The 19,503-nt window shown below is 32.9% G+C and overlaps 1 protein-coding gene across 4 annotated transcripts in view; it reads left to right on the top strand.

Moving 5' to 3' along the window:
* Positions 1 to 1,190: 1,190 nt before the first annotated feature.
* The window catches only part of IFT88 (intraflagellar transport 88), a 100,663-nt gene continuing 82,350 nt past the window's right edge, over positions 1,191 to 19,503 (top strand). For 2 of the 4 annotated variants that reach the window (XM_051986589.1, XM_051986588.1), the window contains exons 1-8: positions 1,257 to 1,348; positions 4,038 to 4,133; positions 7,101 to 7,163; positions 10,028 to 10,081; positions 10,935 to 10,998; positions 13,254 to 13,323; positions 14,495 to 14,585; positions 16,066 to 16,170. In XM_051986589.1, coding sequence (XP_051842549.1) covers positions 4,044 to 4,133; positions 7,101 to 7,163; positions 10,028 to 10,081; positions 10,935 to 10,998; positions 13,254 to 13,323; positions 14,495 to 14,585; positions 16,066 to 16,170 — 537 coding nt within the window. In that variant the 5' untranslated portion in view covers positions 1,257 to 1,348; positions 4,038 to 4,043. Of the gene's footprint in view, positions 1,349 to 4,037; positions 4,134 to 7,100; positions 7,164 to 8,129; positions 8,187 to 10,027; positions 10,082 to 10,934; positions 10,999 to 13,253; positions 13,324 to 14,494; positions 14,586 to 16,065; positions 16,171 to 19,503 lie in introns of all 4 variants that reach the window. The other 2 variants (XM_051986590.1, XM_051986591.1) reach the window with 2 other exon arrangements.

Raw genomic sequence — 19,503 nt, 5'->3', positions numbered from 1 at the left:
GCATAGAACCTGGAAGGATGATAGTGCCTTTGACAAAAATAGTTTGAAAGAGGAGTGAATTGTGTAGGAGAGGCGTTGGTGGTAGTATCTTCTCTTCCTTCCCTTTCCAACTTATCTAGATGTACCTTAGGAATTCCCCACATTTCATTTATTATCTAAAATCTACTCACAGAGTAATTCCATCAATTCGCTCCAGAATTTCTCAGACACTTCCCCATGTGTAAATGTATCTCCTAATAGAAACATAAGAGGTCCTTTTGTTTTCATATCATTTGACTGGAAATACCCAGTTGGCCCCTCAGAATTTACAAATAAATAAATGTTAACTTTTCAGTTACATCAAATCCTCAATAATAGACTTTGCCCTTTCCTTCCGATTCTAGTGTTCCTTTTCGATATTAATGTCCTTAATTTTTTGGCTTTTTTCCACCTCGCCTTATTTCTTAAGTCTCTTTAAAGATTTCTCTGTGTTCCTAATGATATCTGTCAATCTTAGTTACATCAGTATACCTTTCACTAAAATATCACTAATCACTCCCCTATTTTTGGACATTTATTTTGGTCCGGTTTGAGGTTTGGGGTTTTGTTTTTGCAGTTCAGCTGTGAGCTGAGAAAACCTTTGGACCAGTGGGTTGGAGTTTGTTTTTTTAGTTTGTTTGCTAGTTTCCCTTGGTACTTTCAGGCCACACCTTAAGAGTTTCTTAAACAGCTTTGTTAAATAACAAATAGCCTACTACTTTAAGCCTCACCCCGTCCCTCACAGAGCCCCGCCTCTTCTCCCGCCACACCTCCTTCCTAAAGCTTTGTCTCTCCTTCTTAGAGCCCCATCCCTCTCAACCCGATTTCCTCAGTCCACAGTAAAGTCCCATCTGTCCTTCCTAGAGCTCTAGCGGCCAGAGGTTCTCAAACTCTTTTTCTCAGTATCTTTACGATATTAACAACTATTGAGAATATGTCCAAAGAGTTTTTGTTTATATGGGTTACATAAAAGATATTTATCATAAGTAGAAAGAAACCTAATTTTGAATTTGTAGACCTTCTGAAAGGATTTCAGAGACCCTCCAGGATTCACTGCACCACACTTTGAGAACTACTGCTCTAGCCCTTTCTATTAGGTCCCATTCTTCCAGTTGCACGCTCCGCCTCCTCATTCTCTAAAGAGTCTGGCCACGCCCCCTCTTCCCGCGCAGAGCATTCTGGGAACGGCTTCCTTGGATTCCTCTGTTGCCAACCACACAAAGCTGACCTGTGGTCTTCACCTCCCCCTTTCGTGTCCCTGCCGTTTCCCGGGAAAGCTGCTGCTTCTTCCCGCCTTTCCCGCGGGGAATTCCGCCCCTTTCCCCGGGAGGTAGGAGGGGTACATCTGGGGACCCGGGAGGGGCGGCACCCATCGGTGCCAGGGATGCTCCAGGCCTCAGGAGAGCGGCGGGGATCGTGGGCTTCTCATCCCCCGCTGAAGCTGCAGCGGGGCAAGGCAGAGTAGTAATCTCCCCCCTTCCCTTCCTTTCCCTCCTGCCCTGGCCTGTTCTAGGCTCATTCACAGCTAGTATTTTGATAGCGCTTTAAGATTTGCAAAGCACTTGTGCCCTCCCCTTCGAGCCCCACGGTCTTGTGAAGCATATAGATTACTGATGCGAAGACTGATGCTCACATGTAGGTGAAATGACCTTCTGCACGGTCCCATGGCATATACTCAGGATTTGAAACGAGGTCTTTCAGATTGAGGCCTGCCACTGTGTCCCTTGGGCCACTTAGCTTCTCCTCGGCTCTAGGTAGATAGATCTGATCCCCCACAGCGGCTGGGTTCCAGTCCATTTTTGACAGGATTTTATCCCTTCCTCTTGTGATTTTGGTCCTCAGATTTGTGGATCCCTCAGTTTCAAAATGTATATATCATCAGTGCCAAAATTTAAATGACTGATTTTCTGCGCCCAGAAAAGTCTATCTTCGTAATCTTAACTGATGGTTTCTACTTGGAGGCCTGTTAAAAGCTAATTAAGGATAGTAATGCAGCATTAGCCAATCTTGATTAGAGTTCTACTTTGAGTAGAAAATTCGAAACCAGATAAGACATATTTCGGCCACTCAGATTTTACAGGAAAATTTGCACAATTCTTAATTATATTCATCTTCAATTTGAATGTGAGTTGAGTCATCTCCTGATGAAAGAGAGAGGAGTGAAGTATTAAATAATGTCTGCATTAAATACATAGTCATCTCAGGTAACTTGTGTGTATATGTTTGGGGAAGTTATAAATCAAACCCATTTCTCTGAGGATGTACAGAAGAACATAAAAATCAGGATGCATAAAACTAAAATTTTTTTTTTGAAAAAAAAAATCAAAGGACAAAGTAGGTATTAAATATCACTGATAAAGGCCTGACATATACTGAGTATGAAACTACAGTAAGTCATTTTTCATAAGAATTACAAACCATAAACGACCCTATGAAAACAAGTTGCAAATCACTAAAGACATGCAAATTAAAACATTTCTAAGATTTCACTGAACACTTAACATGTTAAAGACAAAAGTTGAGAATAAATCAAATTTGAAAGAACTGTAAGAAGACGGGCACATTAATAGATGTTGGTGGAATTGTGAACTAGTCCACTATTTTGGACTTCAATTTCAAATTATGCAAGGAAAGGAATTAAACTAACCCATGTCCTTTGACCCAGTGATGTGGCTTTAGGTCATTTAGCCCAAGGAAGTCAAAGATGAAATAAGGATCTAGTGTATTTCAAAACATTCAAAGCAATATTCTTTGTAGCAGAAAAGAACTGAAAGCAAAATGGATGCTCATTATCATTTAGTGAATGTCAGAATAAAATTATAATACATTATCTTCATATAATATTATTGTGCATTAAAAAATGAAGACAAATTCAGAAAAACAAGGAAAGATTGGGATGAATGCATGAAGAAAAAAATAAGAAAAAAACTATAGACAATTATTTGAAGAATATAAATGAAAACTTTACAAAAGGAAGCTTAATTCTTTAAAGATGAAGGTTTTAAATAACAAATAATGAAACTACTAGGACAAAATAGTGTATATGTTCCTAGATACGGTCACACTACTGAGTTTTTTTCTTTATTTTGTCTGTGATTTGGTTTTTGGTGTTAATTTGTCATGAGGGAAGTTCATTTGAGAAGGCAGCTGTGAAACAACTGGTATAAATCAAAAAGTACCAATAATTTTTTTAATCACTTATTTAGATGTATGGATGGATTGTGAATTATACAGATGGAGTTAATATCCATACTGATGGATGTGAAATAATTCCTTTCAATTCTGAAGTTCCATGAATTTTTTTCCTTGGTATTTATTTTGTATTTTCTCACTAACGTATTTTCAGGTCTAATCCTGGCCTTTTGTCTAAAATGTTCACAACAGAGCTGAAAGATTTTTCTAAGTTTAAGCTTTTACATTATGTGAATCAATGAGTTTAAATGTAAACAAAATTCTAAATAGAACAATTAGGAAGTTTGTTAGTACCAAATCTCAGCTTCCTCGGAGTTTACTTTAACAGTCACAAAATATACAATCCTTAAGTGCTTTTTAAAAGTTTAATTGATACCCTGTTTGCATGTAGGATCAGAGCTCTAGATCTGAAAGAGACCATAGAAGCTATGTAGTCCAAATCTCTTCATTTTACAGATGAGGAAATAGGCCTAGGGAGATTGATTTGGATAAACTCACTGTGGTAGTAAAAATTAAAAACAAGTTTTGAACCCAGTTTCTTTAACTCCAGAGCTAGTGAACTTTGTACTATACTTCCCTATCATGACAGCAGCTATTTCCACTTGCTTCCCTCACCCTTGTCTCTCCATCCTACAAAATAAAGATCTTTTCAAGATAAAGGACAGAATTGGAAGTATGTTTTTTGATAATATGAAAAAATACAGAACTACATTCATTGTTAAATATAATCAGATAGGTCAAAATCATGGAAACATTTTGGTTTTGGAATTGTTTTAAAACCCTTGTTTATGCTTAAGAACATGTTTATCATATCAAATTCTTTATAGGTACAGATGATGCAAAATGTGCACCTGGCTCCAGAGACAGATGAAGATGATCTTTATTCCGGTTACAATGATTATAATCCAACATATGATACTGAGGTAAAATATTATTGCTAGTATTGCCATGCTAATATTCTGGTAGACTTTGTTACTTTCAGCATTCTGAATTTTTTGCTCTTAATTCAAAAGTATTGATGCAGAGATCATGGCAAATTTTTTCCTTTGCAGAGATCCATTAGTAATTTCTCTTAAGACACTTACTGCATTCTACTTTGGATTTCAGTTATTTGCTTAGTGAAATTTTCTTATTTTTTATTGACCCCTTTTCATGCTTCTCCCATAGTGGAGAATACAGTCTCTTGCTTTAAGTGGTACTTAATAAATGTTTGTTAAATGGGTGGTAAATTCATTAGTTTTCTTAACTTTTATTTACGACAACTTCATTTTTGGCAAGAAGGTCTATTTGAGGGTAAGAATAATTGTATGAAAGAAAAACTCTTCCAATCTCCAGTCTCAATACAATTTCTGAGTGATTTCTAAATCTAAGACTGCAAAATCTTATATACTGATCTCTCAAACCACTGAGAAGTAAATAATGAACAAAATTTAATTAGATTCAACAAACATGTATTAAGCAAGGAATTGTTCTAGTCTGACAAACATCAAAAAATGTCATAGTCTTTCTCTTTATGAAGCTTCTATAGGACATATATAGGATAAATAGATAAGAAAATTAATTTGTTTTTTAGTTTATCAAAGCCAAAAGTTAATGCTTATAGTAAACATCAATATAATTTAGAAATTCTTCATCTCTTTGTTCTGCAGTTTCATAGCTTTTAGGAATTCCTGAAAAGTGATTTTTCTCTGAAATAAAATGTTTATGAATATAAGACTTGGGAAGGAAATTACCAAAAAAAAAAAAAAAAAAAAAAAGGAATGTATGGTATATGTAAAGAAAATAAACTTTAAAGATTATTTAAATAGTCATCTCCAAAGTTGTTCACTGACTTAGTACTTATTCTGTTTAATTGGTTTATTGATAGCTATTTTTCTCCCCTCTCCAGTCTTAAAAGGATTAGTGAGGCTGTTCTCAGATTAGTGTTTTACTTGAGTTACTTGAGTTGATTATTAGCACCAAGAATTTAAGGAGACTAACAGGATGAGAAAACCTGTTTATTAATTTGTCCTTAGTTGTTATATCTTTATAATGTGGCATTAAGTCCCCAGACATCAGAATAAAGTGAATTACTTGAACATCCGACACTTTATTTGAATATAAGCACAAGAGTTCTACATGAAAATCAAACGCAAATTTCTGGATGTTCCCTTCATTAGTAAATTTTGGAATATTAGAAAGTTATTTTACAACTCGATTATTTAAAATCTATGTGCCTTTACATATAAAGTTACTTTCCTCATATAATTTAATGTATCTTGCTCAAAAAAGTTTAATTAAAGTAATTAACAAAATTTTTTTTCCGTGATTGAAGCACCAGACTGAGAAATTTTTATCATTTTTGTAATTTTATATATTTTTTCTAATCATTTCTATATAATATTTGTATAGAGGATTGGCTGGAAACAGGAATACTTGGCATTTGTTTAAAAAAAGGAAAACCAAGAAGAGAGCTACTAAAATTCAAAAGTGATTATTAGACCCATCTTAAACTTTATGTGCAGCCCACATTAGATTCTGTATCTATATTTAACTTGAATTATGGATTTACATATTCAAGATTCTGTAGAATATAAGGTATCTTTCCTAAAACAGTGTAATGCATCTTCAATAAAATTCAGTTAAAATCACAGAACTTCTTTCTATAATAAACATTAGACCAACTATTGGAATTATTCGTTGCCTAATCATTTGTAAAGCTAGAATGAATGAAAGAAAAATAAATGAATAGTTAGATGATAGCTAGCAAGATAGAGAGTTCATTCAGTAAGCTTACTGTTGTGCCAGGCTCTGTGCTAAGTCAGCACTGGGGATACAAATACAAGTAGAAAGATATTTTCTGTCAAAGAGAAAAACTTTTTAATAAAAGAGAGTTGAAATGGGAAGGAGAGAGGAATTTACCTGGGTAGAGGCAAAGTAGAAAAGTGACTCTGGGCCTCATGGCCTAGATTGGGTTTGAAGAGAGAAGGAAAAGTGACTGTGTGCTTTTCCTTACGGAGAAGAGATCTGAGAACTCCATAAGAGCTGAGGAGGCTATAGGGCTAAAAGTTTGTCTGCTTGAGAAGAAGGCCTTTGAGGCAGAGTTGGATAGGTTGCCTGGAACATCATCAGCTGCATCTAATTGCAAGAGACCCTAAAACTATGTGGTTTCAAGTTTTAGGCATTTAAAAGCTGCTAAAACTAAGACTTTGTAATTTGTGATCCAAAGATCAAAAAGAGAATAAGGTGGAGAAAGGAATACCCATGATGTAAAAAGTTCAGAAAGGAGAAAAGAGAATCTGCAGGCAGTAATTAAAATTCACGTTAGGAAAGTTTCTTGGTTCACTGTGAACTATAAAATTGATTTTTTATGAAAGAAAATTAATGTAAATAATGAAATCATCTCTTAAAACATACTAGCCTAGTATTTTAGTGAGCTGCATATTCATCCTTTCTGAATCTTAAGATTTTGAAAAGTTAGTAATAATTGACATTTATTTACATTGTGTTTTTAAGATTTACAAAACACTTTACATAAATGATCTCATTAAATTATCACAACCTTTACCTAGATAATATAAGTGCTTTATCCCTATCTTATAGATAAGGATCTGAGAAGATAAGTGACTTGTCTGGGATCATAAAGTAAATGTTATCCTTGAATCTACAACTAGTGACTCCAAGTTGAGCATTTTTTCCTCTAAAAACCACACTTAGTATGTCTTTTATTTTTTATTCCTCTTTAAAAGCAACCATAAAATGTTTATTGTATAGGAAATAATGGTTAGATAGGTGGAGTAAACCAGATTATAGAAAGATTTGAAAGACAAGGTTTTAAATAGGTAATTAAATTTTATTGTTTTCAATTCCTAATTCATGTTAAATGCTAAACAAATACATTTTGATTTTAGGAACTGGAAAATGACACAGCATTTCAACAAGCTGTAAGAACTAGTCATGGCAGAAGGCCTCCAGTAAGTAAATTTTGTTAATACAGGAAATTGAAGAATTTATTTACATGTTTGCAAATAGAGATACTTTTACAAAGTAGATATTAGTCTAAACCACTAATTGTTTAAAATATGCTTTATTTTTCTAATAGGGTTTAATTCATCAAGTTATTAGGAGATCATTTACTAAATAAAATATCATTCCATTGTACTAAATGATCCCAAGTAGCCTTAGAAGAGTTCATGTATTTTTACCAGAATTTAACTCACATTAATTCCTTGTTAACAATCAAAGCAAATCTTCCTACATAAAAAACCCCAAGCAGTTTAGAGAAAGGCATAGAATTTTCCAAAAGTGAAATGGCTTCCCCTTTACCTGTTCAGTCTTGTCTGACTCTTCATGACTTCAATGGGGTTTGTGGTTTGTTTTTGCTTGTTTGTTTGTTTGTTTTGGCAAAGATCCTGAAGGGGTTTGCTATTTTCTTCTCCAGTTCATTTTATAGATGAGGAGCTGAGGCAAAAAGAGGTTAAGTGACTTGCCAAAGATCATGCAGATAGTAAAAGTCTGAGACTGGATTTGAATTCAAGTCTTCCTGACTCCAGGCCCACTGCTCTATCCATGAGCCACATAATTACTCTTTCCCCTTTATTTAAGGTCTCTAAATGGAGTCTTTTCATTGATAGCATTGTAAAACCACATTCCTTGGTAGTAGTGTATTGGACTAGTCTTTTGAGGACACTTCTATTCTGAGATTTTATGATTTCTGCATCCCAGAATGAGACAGCCAGCAGGTTCTACTCTTGTTTTATGATAGTGCCTGAGCAACTGAGAAGCATAATTTTTTTTAAAAATTAGCCATATATGAACTCTTGTATATAATATTAAAAGTCCTTCTTCATGACCCTGTTCCATTTCCTTGACAGTTCTGTTTTCCTAGCTTATAAAAACACATTCTATAAATTACTTTATTTTTTTCTTTTTTTCTCAAGATAACTGCCAAAATACCCAACACAGCAGCAACTCGACCGATAGCCACTGGATATGGGGTCAGTTTTATTTCAATGAAGCTATTAAGTGGGCTTTTTCCTCTTTAAATCCTTAAAGCATAGGCCTTACCAAAGGGGATTACTTTTCTATCCTTAAAAGTGTCATGAGCACTCAAAGACATTTTCCAGAAGATAATTGTATTCCTTCCACCAGTTCTCTATTTTTTGTGTCCATCAGCAAATTTTGTAGAATATCAAAGTGTCAAGTACGGTCAATTCCTATATTGTGTGTTTCTAAGCAGTTTACTTCTGTGATCATAGTTTACCCCTTGATTTTTCAGTACTATGCTCAAATCCAATATAAATTCCATTCTTTTATTTTATATGGATATTTAACTTTTGCCTTATGAATATTAGAACATTTTAAATGTAAAGCATTTAAGAATGTAATGCCAGAGAAACTGAGCAAGACAGAGATTAGAGAACAATTTAATAGTTTATTAAATGGAGATATTTTCTGGGACCAAATGATTCGTGGTCTCAGGGCTGAACGAGACTATCGTCTCAAAGAATCCAGCCCTGAGTATCGGGACAGCAAGATTTTTTTATAGGATAACAAGAACGGTGTCATAATTGGGGAGGTACCTGGATAGGGATAATGGAGGGGAGGCACCTAGGATAACACAATGGAGGGAGGTACTGGAGAGGTTACTGATATTCGAATGATGTCTAAAATGGATAGACCTTTATCCTGTCAAACATTAAGAAGGAATGATTATAGCCTAAAGATATAAAACCTTTATCTCATCAAATATTAATAGGGAAAGGTTATAACTTGAGGCAGAATAACTAAATAGGAGAATGGGGAAACTTGGTCAGGACATTAAAAGGGAACAATGGCACAACAAGAAATACTAAGTCTGGAATCAAAGTACAGAGAAAGAGTTCCAGAACCACATATTTGGATCTTGTTTATGTATAAGATCATTGGAAGTGCTATATGAAACCTGAAACGGATATGCAGTATATATTGATGCACCTTTGCAACATAACCCATATTATCAATTGTTTGTGTGTTCCTATCCTGCATGTAATATGTTAAGGAGATAAAATTGTACAAGAGTTGAGAAAAAAATGATAGATTAGTTTGTGGCATCTTTTCTTGGTCTTAAAAATAAAGGAAGCTTTAAAAGATCTGTAGGCAAAATATAGGATAATAACAATAAATGATATTTGTATAGTACTTTAAAGTTTGCAAAACTTCTTGCATATTTTTATGTCTTTTATTCTCATGATGACACTAATGAGGGCACTAGAGACGTTATTATCTCAATTTTATGAATGAGGAAACAAAGGTTCAGAGAAATTATCTGCCCATGAAGATCACCTCCTATATTAACCTTTTATTTTGGTAAATAAGTGACCGCAATATGTAACCATGCATTTTGAAATATCTGATATCTTTTTATAAGTCAAATTGAGTAGGTATTATGTACAGTATTCTAGAGTTTGGTGCTTTTTTTTTAATGGCTCACATGGAATAACAGCTTACATTGATATAATGCTATCTAAAGTTTTCTTGTAAGAACCTAATTTGGTAGTACAGATATTATCATTCTCATTTTATAGAAAAGGAAACAGATTTAGAAATGTAAAATGAATTGTTAGGATATATTTCTAGGAAACATCTTAAACCATGTCATCTGACTATAAGTTCATCATAGTTTCTTCTGTGTTATTTGTTACTGTTGAGAATAATTGGAAATTAGCCTGAGCAGAATGATGAAGGAAGTGGGATTTGGTACTTTTTTTATTTTCATTAAAGCTTTCATTACTTTGAGTAAATAAAGCTGAAGTAAATGTTTTCAGAATTACTTAAACTGAGTTTTTCTGTTTGCTAGTCTAAAACATCATTGACATCATCGTTGGGGAGGCCAATGACAGGGGCCATTCAGGTAACTTGGGATTTGTTTATTTTATGACTTTCTTTTAAAGTACTCAGAATAATGCCAGTAAAGTTTTCTTTTCATAATAATTTTAAATTAATAAATTTTTGAGCAAAATATTACTTATATAGTGATCTTAATTCTCTAATCTTTAGGTTAGAGATTGACTGGTATAAATTTATAAGGGAGGGAAGGACCTCCTTAGATGTGCTTATACAACAATTTAATACAGCGTACAGTTTGAGGGTTGGGCACAAGACCAGCTGTATGCTGGCATAGCAATCTCCAAAACATACTGTTCCTTTGTTGCTTCTTTCAAGTTTCCTATATAAATTTCAGAGCTGTAGAAAACCATAATAACTACTAACTACCAAGTAATAGGTAAAGTGAATTTTCTAGTTAAAGGGTAAGTCAATTTTTGTCAAAATCAGAATTTGATAAGGACAAGGGCAGGTTTCTCTCTTTGGCTGAAAAGGGGGCATGTGAAGCATAAAAAGGGGATAATCAAGCTGACAGTTACTAAAATTCAAATAGTCAACATTTGATTCACTTTTTAAAAAAACATGTTCTGTGATAATTGTGGAAATATGTATAGAACAATTGTATATATTTAACATATGTTGGATTACTTGCCATCTAGAGAAGGGAGTGGAGGGAAGGAAGGAAAGAAAATTGGAACATAAAAGTTTTGCAAGAGTGAATGTTGAAAATGATCTGTGCATATATTTTGAAAATAAAAGTTTTAATAAAAAAGGGGAAAAATGATAGTAAAAAAAAGCTGTATGCAAATCTTTAAAATATTTTAACATAAGATCAATCTTTTGTTGTAAAATAATCTCATAGTTGTTTTTATTAATTTAAGGATGGAGTTGCTCGCCCTATGACAGCAGTGAGGGCAGCTGGTTTCACGAAAGCAGCTTTAAGAGGTTTGTTACACCATCTTTCTTAATTAGCATTCTCTAGTTTTTATGTTGTTTGTATGTATGTATTCCTTCATGGTACGGGTGTGTGTATATACAAATATATATATATATATATATATATATACTTTTTTTAATTAAAGCTTTTTATTTTCAAAATATATGCATGGATAATTTTTCAGCATTAACCCTTGCAAAACCCTGTATTCCAATTTTTCTTCCCCTTCCCTTCCACCCTTTCCCCTAGATAACAAGTAATCCAATATATGCTAAACATAGTAAAAATATATGTAAAATCTAATATATGCATACATATTTATACAATTATCTTGATGTAGTAGCCCTTTTTAATATAGTTTTTATAGCTTTTTATTGACAGAACATAAGCATGGGTAATTTTTACAACATTGTCCCTTGCACTCACTTCTATTCCAACTTTTCCTTTCCCTCCCTCCACCCCCTCCCCTAGATGGCAGGCAGTCTCATACATATTAAACAAGTTAAGGTATATCTTAGATACAATATATGTGTGCAGATCTGTACAGTACTCTTGTTGCACAAGAAAAATTGGATTCAGAAGGTTAAAAATAACCTGGGAAGAAAAACAAAAATGCAAATAGTCCACATTCATTTCCCAGTATTCCTTCTCTGGGTGTAGCTGATTCTGTCCATTGCTGATTAATTGGAACTGAATTGGATCTTCTCTTTATCGAAGATAACCACTTCCAATAGAATACATCCTCATACAGTATTGTTGTTGAAGTATATAATGATCTGGCTCTGCTCATTTCACTTAGCATCAGTTCCTGTAAATCTCTCCAAGCCTCTCTGTATTCATCCTGCTGGTCATTTCTTACAGAACAATATAACATAACATTCATATACCACAATTTATTCAGCCATTCTCCAATTGATGGGCATCCATTCAATTTTCAATTTCTGGCCACTACAAAAAGGGCTGCCACAAAACATTTTTGCACATACAGGTCCCTTTCCCTCCTTTGATTGATATATCTCTTTTGGATATAAGCCCAGTACTAACACTGCTGGATCAAAGGATATGCACAGTTTTATAACTTTTTGAGCATAGTTCCAGATTGCTCTCCAGAATGGCTAGATCCGTTCAGAACTCCAGCAACAATGCATCAGTCTCCCTGTTTTCTCACATCCCCTATACATATATATTATATAATAAAAATACATATATAAATATATACTCAAAATTGTCATGTGGATTTATGATCTCTTGCTGTAGGTATTCCTTCTCATGATAGAGATTACCATTCCTTCATGCTTGCCCATACTGTGTGCCCATATTCTTCATGTCCTTCTAAGCTATCTAATGTGATGGGGATCTTTCCTTGCTTTCTTTTGATATCTCAAAGTTACAATGGAGGATGTAGACTGTACTTGCCCTTTTCTGTGACCAGCTCATCATACTTGCCATACATTTTGTGGAGGACATCCTTTACACTGCTCCTTTGTAATTTTTTTTTTTCTTTTGGCATTTGTTGTGGCCTGCTTCCACCTCTTATAATGCTCTCCAAAGCATTTTGGTTAATGCTCAAGGTAGAGCGTGTGTGTGTGTGTGTGTGTGTGTGTGTGTGTGTGTGTGTGTGTGTGTGTTCATGCACATACAGGGGGATTGGAGAATTCTATTATAGCCATATAATAACTTGTTCCTTAAAAAAATTGGGTAGAATTTGCTTATAAATTTGGCTTGTTCTGTGTCTTTCTTGCAAAGAAATTTCTTTAAGAGCCTTTTTGATTTCTTCTGAGATTGGTCTACTTAGATTGTTAATTTTGTTAGTTTGGGTATTTTAATTCTTTTGAAAATATCTAGTTCTATTAAGATATCAAATTTGTTGGCATGGAATTGTATATCATGATTTTTTAATAAATTTTTTGTACTTGTGATTGTTCCCTCTTTTTCTTTATAATTTGATGATTTGAGTTTATTCTCTTCTTTAAAAATTAGACTTGTTGAGTATTAATCATTTTTCTTTGTATTGAAAAAATTCAATTATATCTTTATATCTTTAAAAAATCCACAAAATACATGTATTTTTAGGGATCTCTTTTATCTATGTGCTCAAAATAATTTATAAACAATGAAATTCAAAACACTTATTATTTATAAATTTTATATACACATAGCAACTAAAAAAATTAACTTAATCCATTGATGTTCTTCTGGAGATCTAAGTCCTAGCTCATTATTGGGTCTGCTTTGATGAATTAATTTTCCAATTTCACCTCAGGTTCTGCTTTTGACCCTCTTGGTCAGTCTAGAGGCCCTGCTCCTCCATTAGAAGCCAAAAATGAAGACAGGTATTTGGTTTGTTTTGTTATTTTGTTATTTTAAATTTTGAAAACATAATTATTATTATGAATATTGGTATCTACTTCTTTTGAAGTCCAGATGACTAAAATGATGTTATAAATATAATAAGAAATACTTGTTTTAAAATTGCTTCTCAAAAAATATGGTAGAAATATAACCTATCCATTTCAGATTGTCAAACTAACATTGAAAAGTCAATTTTCTTATAACATTAACTAATTTTTATGCTAATCTACAGAGACAAAAAGTAAAAAAAATTTTTTCTTGAAATTACAGATTTAAGGTTTGGTATCTGTGGTTATCTATAATCTATAACTCGCAATCAGATTTTTTTTTTTAAATTGCTCTACTTTAAAACCTTAAAAGATTTGGGTTATACTATAAATCGGTTATATCTTTCCCTTTTTTGACAAATAACTTTAAGATGCTTCTGTAGAAAGGGAGAATCTATTGTGTTTTCCACAGTAAACTTAAAAATGATCACTATCCATTATGATGCAGCCCTTAACTCTTTGAAAATGCATTTACATTGAACATCCTCACTGTAAGGTTCAGGAGAGCACATATTTTTGTTGTTTAAATCACACTTTTAACAATGCCCTTCAAAAAAAAAAAGTTCTTTTGGCAACAGATAAAGTAATGGAGCCAAATGGTTCATCTGCTAGTCCATTCATTTAGGAAAATTTCATTTGGGAATTGTTATATAATATGATAGCATAGTAGTTTATCTTGCTTAAAGATGATGATATTGGAAAGAGTTGATTTTGTTATTTTGAGAGAATAACTTTGAAATGACACAGTTATCACAGCTATCTTATTGATTTTGGCCTTTTCAGATTTTTATTTTGTTCTCCCATAACCTATTTCTTTAAATTCCTTTATCCAGTTAAAATTTTAATTTTACATTCAGCTTCTCTCTAGTGATGAATGTTTTTAATTTTTTTCTAACAAATAACATGGACTTCAATTCTGCTTATCAAATAATATAAACTTTTTTGTCAATTGTAGCCATTTTTTCATTTGTCACAATTGTGTAAAATTGTTCAGTGTATATTTTTATTAAATTTTCATAAGGATAGTGTCAAAAATCTATCAAATATTAACTAACATTTTAGTAATTTAATGCTTTAAATAACAGCATGTAAAATTTAATTTCAGTCCAGAAGAAAAGATTAGACAATTAGAAAAAAAAGTAAATGAGTTGGTAGAAGAAAGCTGTATTGCCAACAGTTGTGGAGACTTAAAATTGGTAAGTTCCTTGACTCAAAGGAATAAAGATTACATAATTTATGAGAATATAGAATACTGCTCTAGTACATTAAAATGAAGCTTTTGACTTCCCACGTTGGATTATAAATTTTTTTCTTAGACTGTGATATTGACCAATCTGTCAAAACATATAAAAAGTTTTATTTCATTCACTGGATTTAATGCTGTAGGAAAGATAGAGTCTTAGGTACTTGCTTTCTATATCCTTCAAGGAACTTTTGCTTTTCTCTTAGTTGGTCTATCTCTTTCTGATATCTAATCACAGCCCTGCTGTCTCATTTCTGCATGTATCTCAGGACATCTTTAAAACACTTTTTTTAAGTAAATGAAATTGTATAAAACTGTAATTAATCTTCATGAATTCTGTCTGCTTTTATTTCCATTACTTTGGGCTTTTATAATGGCCATGGTGTTATGAGTTATAGGAGCAGCTAATAAAATTTTCAAAGCTTATGGACTTTCATTTTCAGTTTTAAGAAAGCATTTAAATGATTTTAGTTGTTTAATCACATTCCTACAGAAACAATTTGTGACTATGACAGCAAATTCAGTTATTTGTTTACTATTAAAATTAGAAGCATTTATTGGATAATATAAAAAGTATTCAGATTAAGTACCTAGTTTTTGTTCATTTAACTTTTCTCAAATCCTTTCCTCATCTTTAAATGAAGGACTTTGGTTGACTTTAGAGCTCTTTCTTACCTCTAGAAGTCTAAGAGATCCAATTCCTTGTAGCTTCTGCCCTATAGTTTTTCTAGAATCAGATAAAATAAGTCTTTTCATTTGGCAGCCTTTCAAATTTAAACATGATCTGTTGTGTCCTTCCCTTGTCACTCCTCCACTTTCTTTAAATCACCCCAAATCTTTAGCTTTTCCTTCTATATGATGCATTTAGTCCCCTAATGTTACAAGATGCTATTCTTCAGATGTGTTTTAATTTGCTACCTTTGAGTTTAAAATGTAGTACCCAATTTAAACAGTTTTCCAAGTTTGGTCCGACCAACATAGACTATATAAAATGAGATCATCACTTCCTTTGTTCTGAGTGCTAATACTCATATTAAACCTTCAGGCATTCATTAATCCAACATACAAACTTTGTCATCCCTCAATTTGATAGCCATGCTGTCATTGTTTTTCTATTGTCAGTAAAAATATTGTACTAGAACCAGTTTTTTTCATGTGTTAGTCCTAGTCATTATTGATTCACCATCAATCATTTTTGTTTTCTATGTTTTTGCTTTAAAAATGTTTGCAAATTTAATTATTAATGTTATTAAGAAAACATTTACTATATACTTGTTTCTCTTAAAAATGGGTGACTGGAATTATAAGCTGTGTGAGTTTTTTGTGTCTTTAGGAAAAATGTTCACACTTCATAAACTACTTTATAAAATCACATCGTCATTATATATAAGTTGCTAAAAGTTCAAAAATAGTTTAAAATTATGTGATTTAAGGCCCTAGAAAAAGCAAAAGATGCAGGAAGAAAGGAGAGAGTGCTGGTGAGACAACGTGAACAAGTGACAACTCCTGAAAACATCAACTTGGACTTAACTTACTCGGTACGTTCTGAAATATTTGTAAAATAAAATTATTTATATTTATAGATCATAGTGCAGGCAAAACTGACTCAACTTTGTTATTAGGTTCTGTGGAAAAGATAATGTTAAATGAAACAATGTTATATAAGAAAGTTTGCTTAGATCAGGATGGATTTCTAACTCAAGTCTAAGGCTAGGGGAGTTTTGAAATTATTATAAGATTGGTTTAAAATTTTAACAACATTGTTGCAAAATAGTAATTAAGAGGGAGGGCTTCTGAGTCTGGCAAGCATCTCAAGCTAGCTAAGTTAAAAAGCTATATGGGTTGTGGAGAAAAGATGGAACTCCCCTAATTGCCAATACAACTACTTTTTGGTTCTCAGTGGATTTTTCCAATGATGTGTACATCCATTGTTGGAAACTATTTTCTGCTGCTAAACATAGTTTTCTTATCATAAGAGATTTGAGAAAGGAAAGATTTCATTTTAAAGAGGTTCCTAAATCATCTTTATGTTTTTATCTGTTATTTTTAGTGTCCTGTTCAATTTAACAAACATTTAAGTGACTACATACAAGGCACTGGGCTAATTATTGAGAATACAAAGACAAAAGCACAAGAATTTACATTTTACTATGGAGTAGGGTTTGGAAGTGGAGATTACTGCATGTACACAAGTAAAGATTAAGATAATTAGAGAAGAGAAAGAATATTATAAATTGGGGGGAATCAGGCTTCACAGAAGAGACGGATTTGAAGGAAGTTAAAGATTTTAAGGAGGAAATGAAGAGAATTCTAGACAAGTAAGAGTACATTCTAGACAGTGCATTCCATACATTCTAGACAGTGCATTCCAATTATGGAGAATATTCCATACAAAGAAGAAATGAAATGGGATGCCAATTTTAAAGAATAGGTTAGAGTCAGTTTGGCTGGAATGTAGAATTGATGAAAAGGAGTAATATGGAATCTGCAAAAGTAAATGAGAAGCAGATTGTAGACATTTGTATTTTAGACTGAGAAGTTTGTCTTTTATGCAGTAAGTAATAGAAGTGATTGAAGTTTTGTTGTTGCTTTTTTATTAAGGAAATGACATTGGTCAGACCTGTGTTTTAGGGATATTAATTTGACAACTATATGGAGAAAATCCTCTGTTGGAGAAGAAGAGGTTAGAAGTAGAGAAAAGAATTAGGAACCTATTGTAATAGTATAGATAAGAGATAATAAAGATCTGAATTAAGATTGAAGGTAAGTACAGAGTGAACAGATGTGCAGGTGTTGTTAAAGTACAGTTTATAAGACTTGGCAACTATTTGATGGGGAGAAAGAAAGAAGAATTAAGGATAGATCCAAAGTTAACAATTTGAGTTATTGAGAGGATAATAGTACTTTCCCCACCAAAATGGTAATTGGGGAGGAATGAGGTCTTGGCCAAAAAAAAAAAAAAGAGTTTTGTCTTGGACATGTCTTTGAGATATCCTATTAGAGATATACAGAAAATATTTGGTGATATGAGAATAGAATTTATATGGTTAGATTCAGAGTAGAGAATCAAGATTAGAAGCATAAGAGGCTATAATAAGAAAGGAATTTTAGATTTAAACCTTGGAGATATAGTAATGGTGAAATCTAAAATGTAAGTAATGTGTGACTGAGGTATACTTGAAGATAAAAATTGGAGTTAGGACTCCTTACAATTGCAGACTGATGAAATTAAAGTTCATTGTATTTGTGGGGATATCAACAACTATGCTGAAATCTCTAGGTTAGGAGGGCAGGAGTGAGTGGGAATTAAGAGAAAGATAAACAGCTGGTGCTGGAAGGGATAATATACTGACTAGATTAAACTCAGACTTCTCACTAGTCCTGTAACCTCATTCCACAATCGTGGGAGACAAGGAATGTGAAAAAAATACCCTACAAGGGGAGAAAACTCTTGGCTCCTGTTCTGTGAGCTCTCTGAAGCACTATTAATTCTTTGAGGCAGGAAATCTTTGATGTCTCTGCTTAGGATCTGACTGAATCAAATCTCCTTCAATGTAGTCCTCTTGTTCCTCTTGCCCTTGGAGGCTTGGGACCTTACATGGACAGAGTTTCTTTTAATGTAGGACTTCTACTACCTCTGACACCATCTGACTCAGGACCACTTTGGTTTCTAAGACCCTTGCATGGTGATTAACTCTTCAGGGAAATGGCCTGAACACATATTATTAAAAATATATAGTAATAGGTTTTTAAAAAAATTTTTTTAAATATATGCAAAGATAGTTTTTAAAGTTTGTCCTTGCAAATTTTTGTGTTTCAAATTTTTCTCCCTCTCTCCCTACCTCCTCCCTTTCCTAGACAACAAGCTATCCAATATAGGTTAAACATGTGCAATTCTTCTCAACATATTTTCACATTTATCACGCTGTACAAGAAAAAAATCAGTTCAAAAGGGAAAAAATGAGAAAGAAAAAAAAGCAAGCAAACAATAACAACAAAGGTGAAACTACTATGTTGTGATCCATATTCAGTCCCTATAGTCCTCTCTCTGGATGCAGATGACTTTCTCCATCACAAGTCTATTGGAATTGTCCTGAATCATCTCATTGTTGAAAAGAGCCAAGTATATCACAGTTGAACACATACTTGATGCCAATTCCATAAGGCCAAAAATGAAGATACCACATACATGGAATAAGATTTCAATCTTTTAATCTGTGGAAGCAAAAGAATGTTAGGTGCCTTTAGTTCTCTGAGCCATGGACTCTCTGATGATTGTAAATTCTTGTGATTTAGGCTTTCTATAGCAGCTTTTGATTAGATCATGGTTTAATTGATTCATTTTGACCTGTAAAAACATAATTTTGGGTTATTTAGTAACTTAAATAATTTACAGAATCTTCCTTGAATGTTTTGAAGAGGTAATACATTTCTAGACTGTACCTAATTTGCACTTAGAGCATGGCTTAACAAGACTTGACTTAATACTGCGTTTATTTTTCACAATAATCAACAGACATTCTCTTTAAAATAAGTGGACTGTTAGCATTAATATTATTAGCAATAAAAGTTGAAAAATAATGACTTTCTAATGGTACCGATGTAAGTTTGTTTTCTAGTTCTTTGTAGGAATGAATTTTTATTGCTATCTTTTGTTTTCATGTAACTCAAATTTCCTCTTCTATCCTTTTCCTTCCTCCTTGTCAGAGAACCATTCCATATAACAAAGAATTTTTTAAAATCTGTTTCAATTTTCAGGCAAAATATTATTTATCTCCTTATTTTGGTTCTCAGTCACTTTTGTAAATAGTTCCTGTTTTAGGACAGTTAGATGGTAAAGTGATTAGAGCACTGGTCCTAAAGTCAGGAGG

This window comes from Antechinus flavipes, chromosome 3 (assembly GCF_016432865.1).
Source record: "Antechinus flavipes isolate AdamAnt ecotype Samford, QLD, Australia chromosome 3, AdamAnt_v2, whole genome shotgun sequence".
Taxonomy (NCBI): domain Eukaryota; kingdom Metazoa; phylum Chordata; class Mammalia; order Dasyuromorphia; family Dasyuridae; genus Antechinus; species Antechinus flavipes.
The sequence above is the reverse complement of the archived record's forward strand: the minus strand, read 5'-3'. Positions and strand labels throughout refer to the sequence as shown.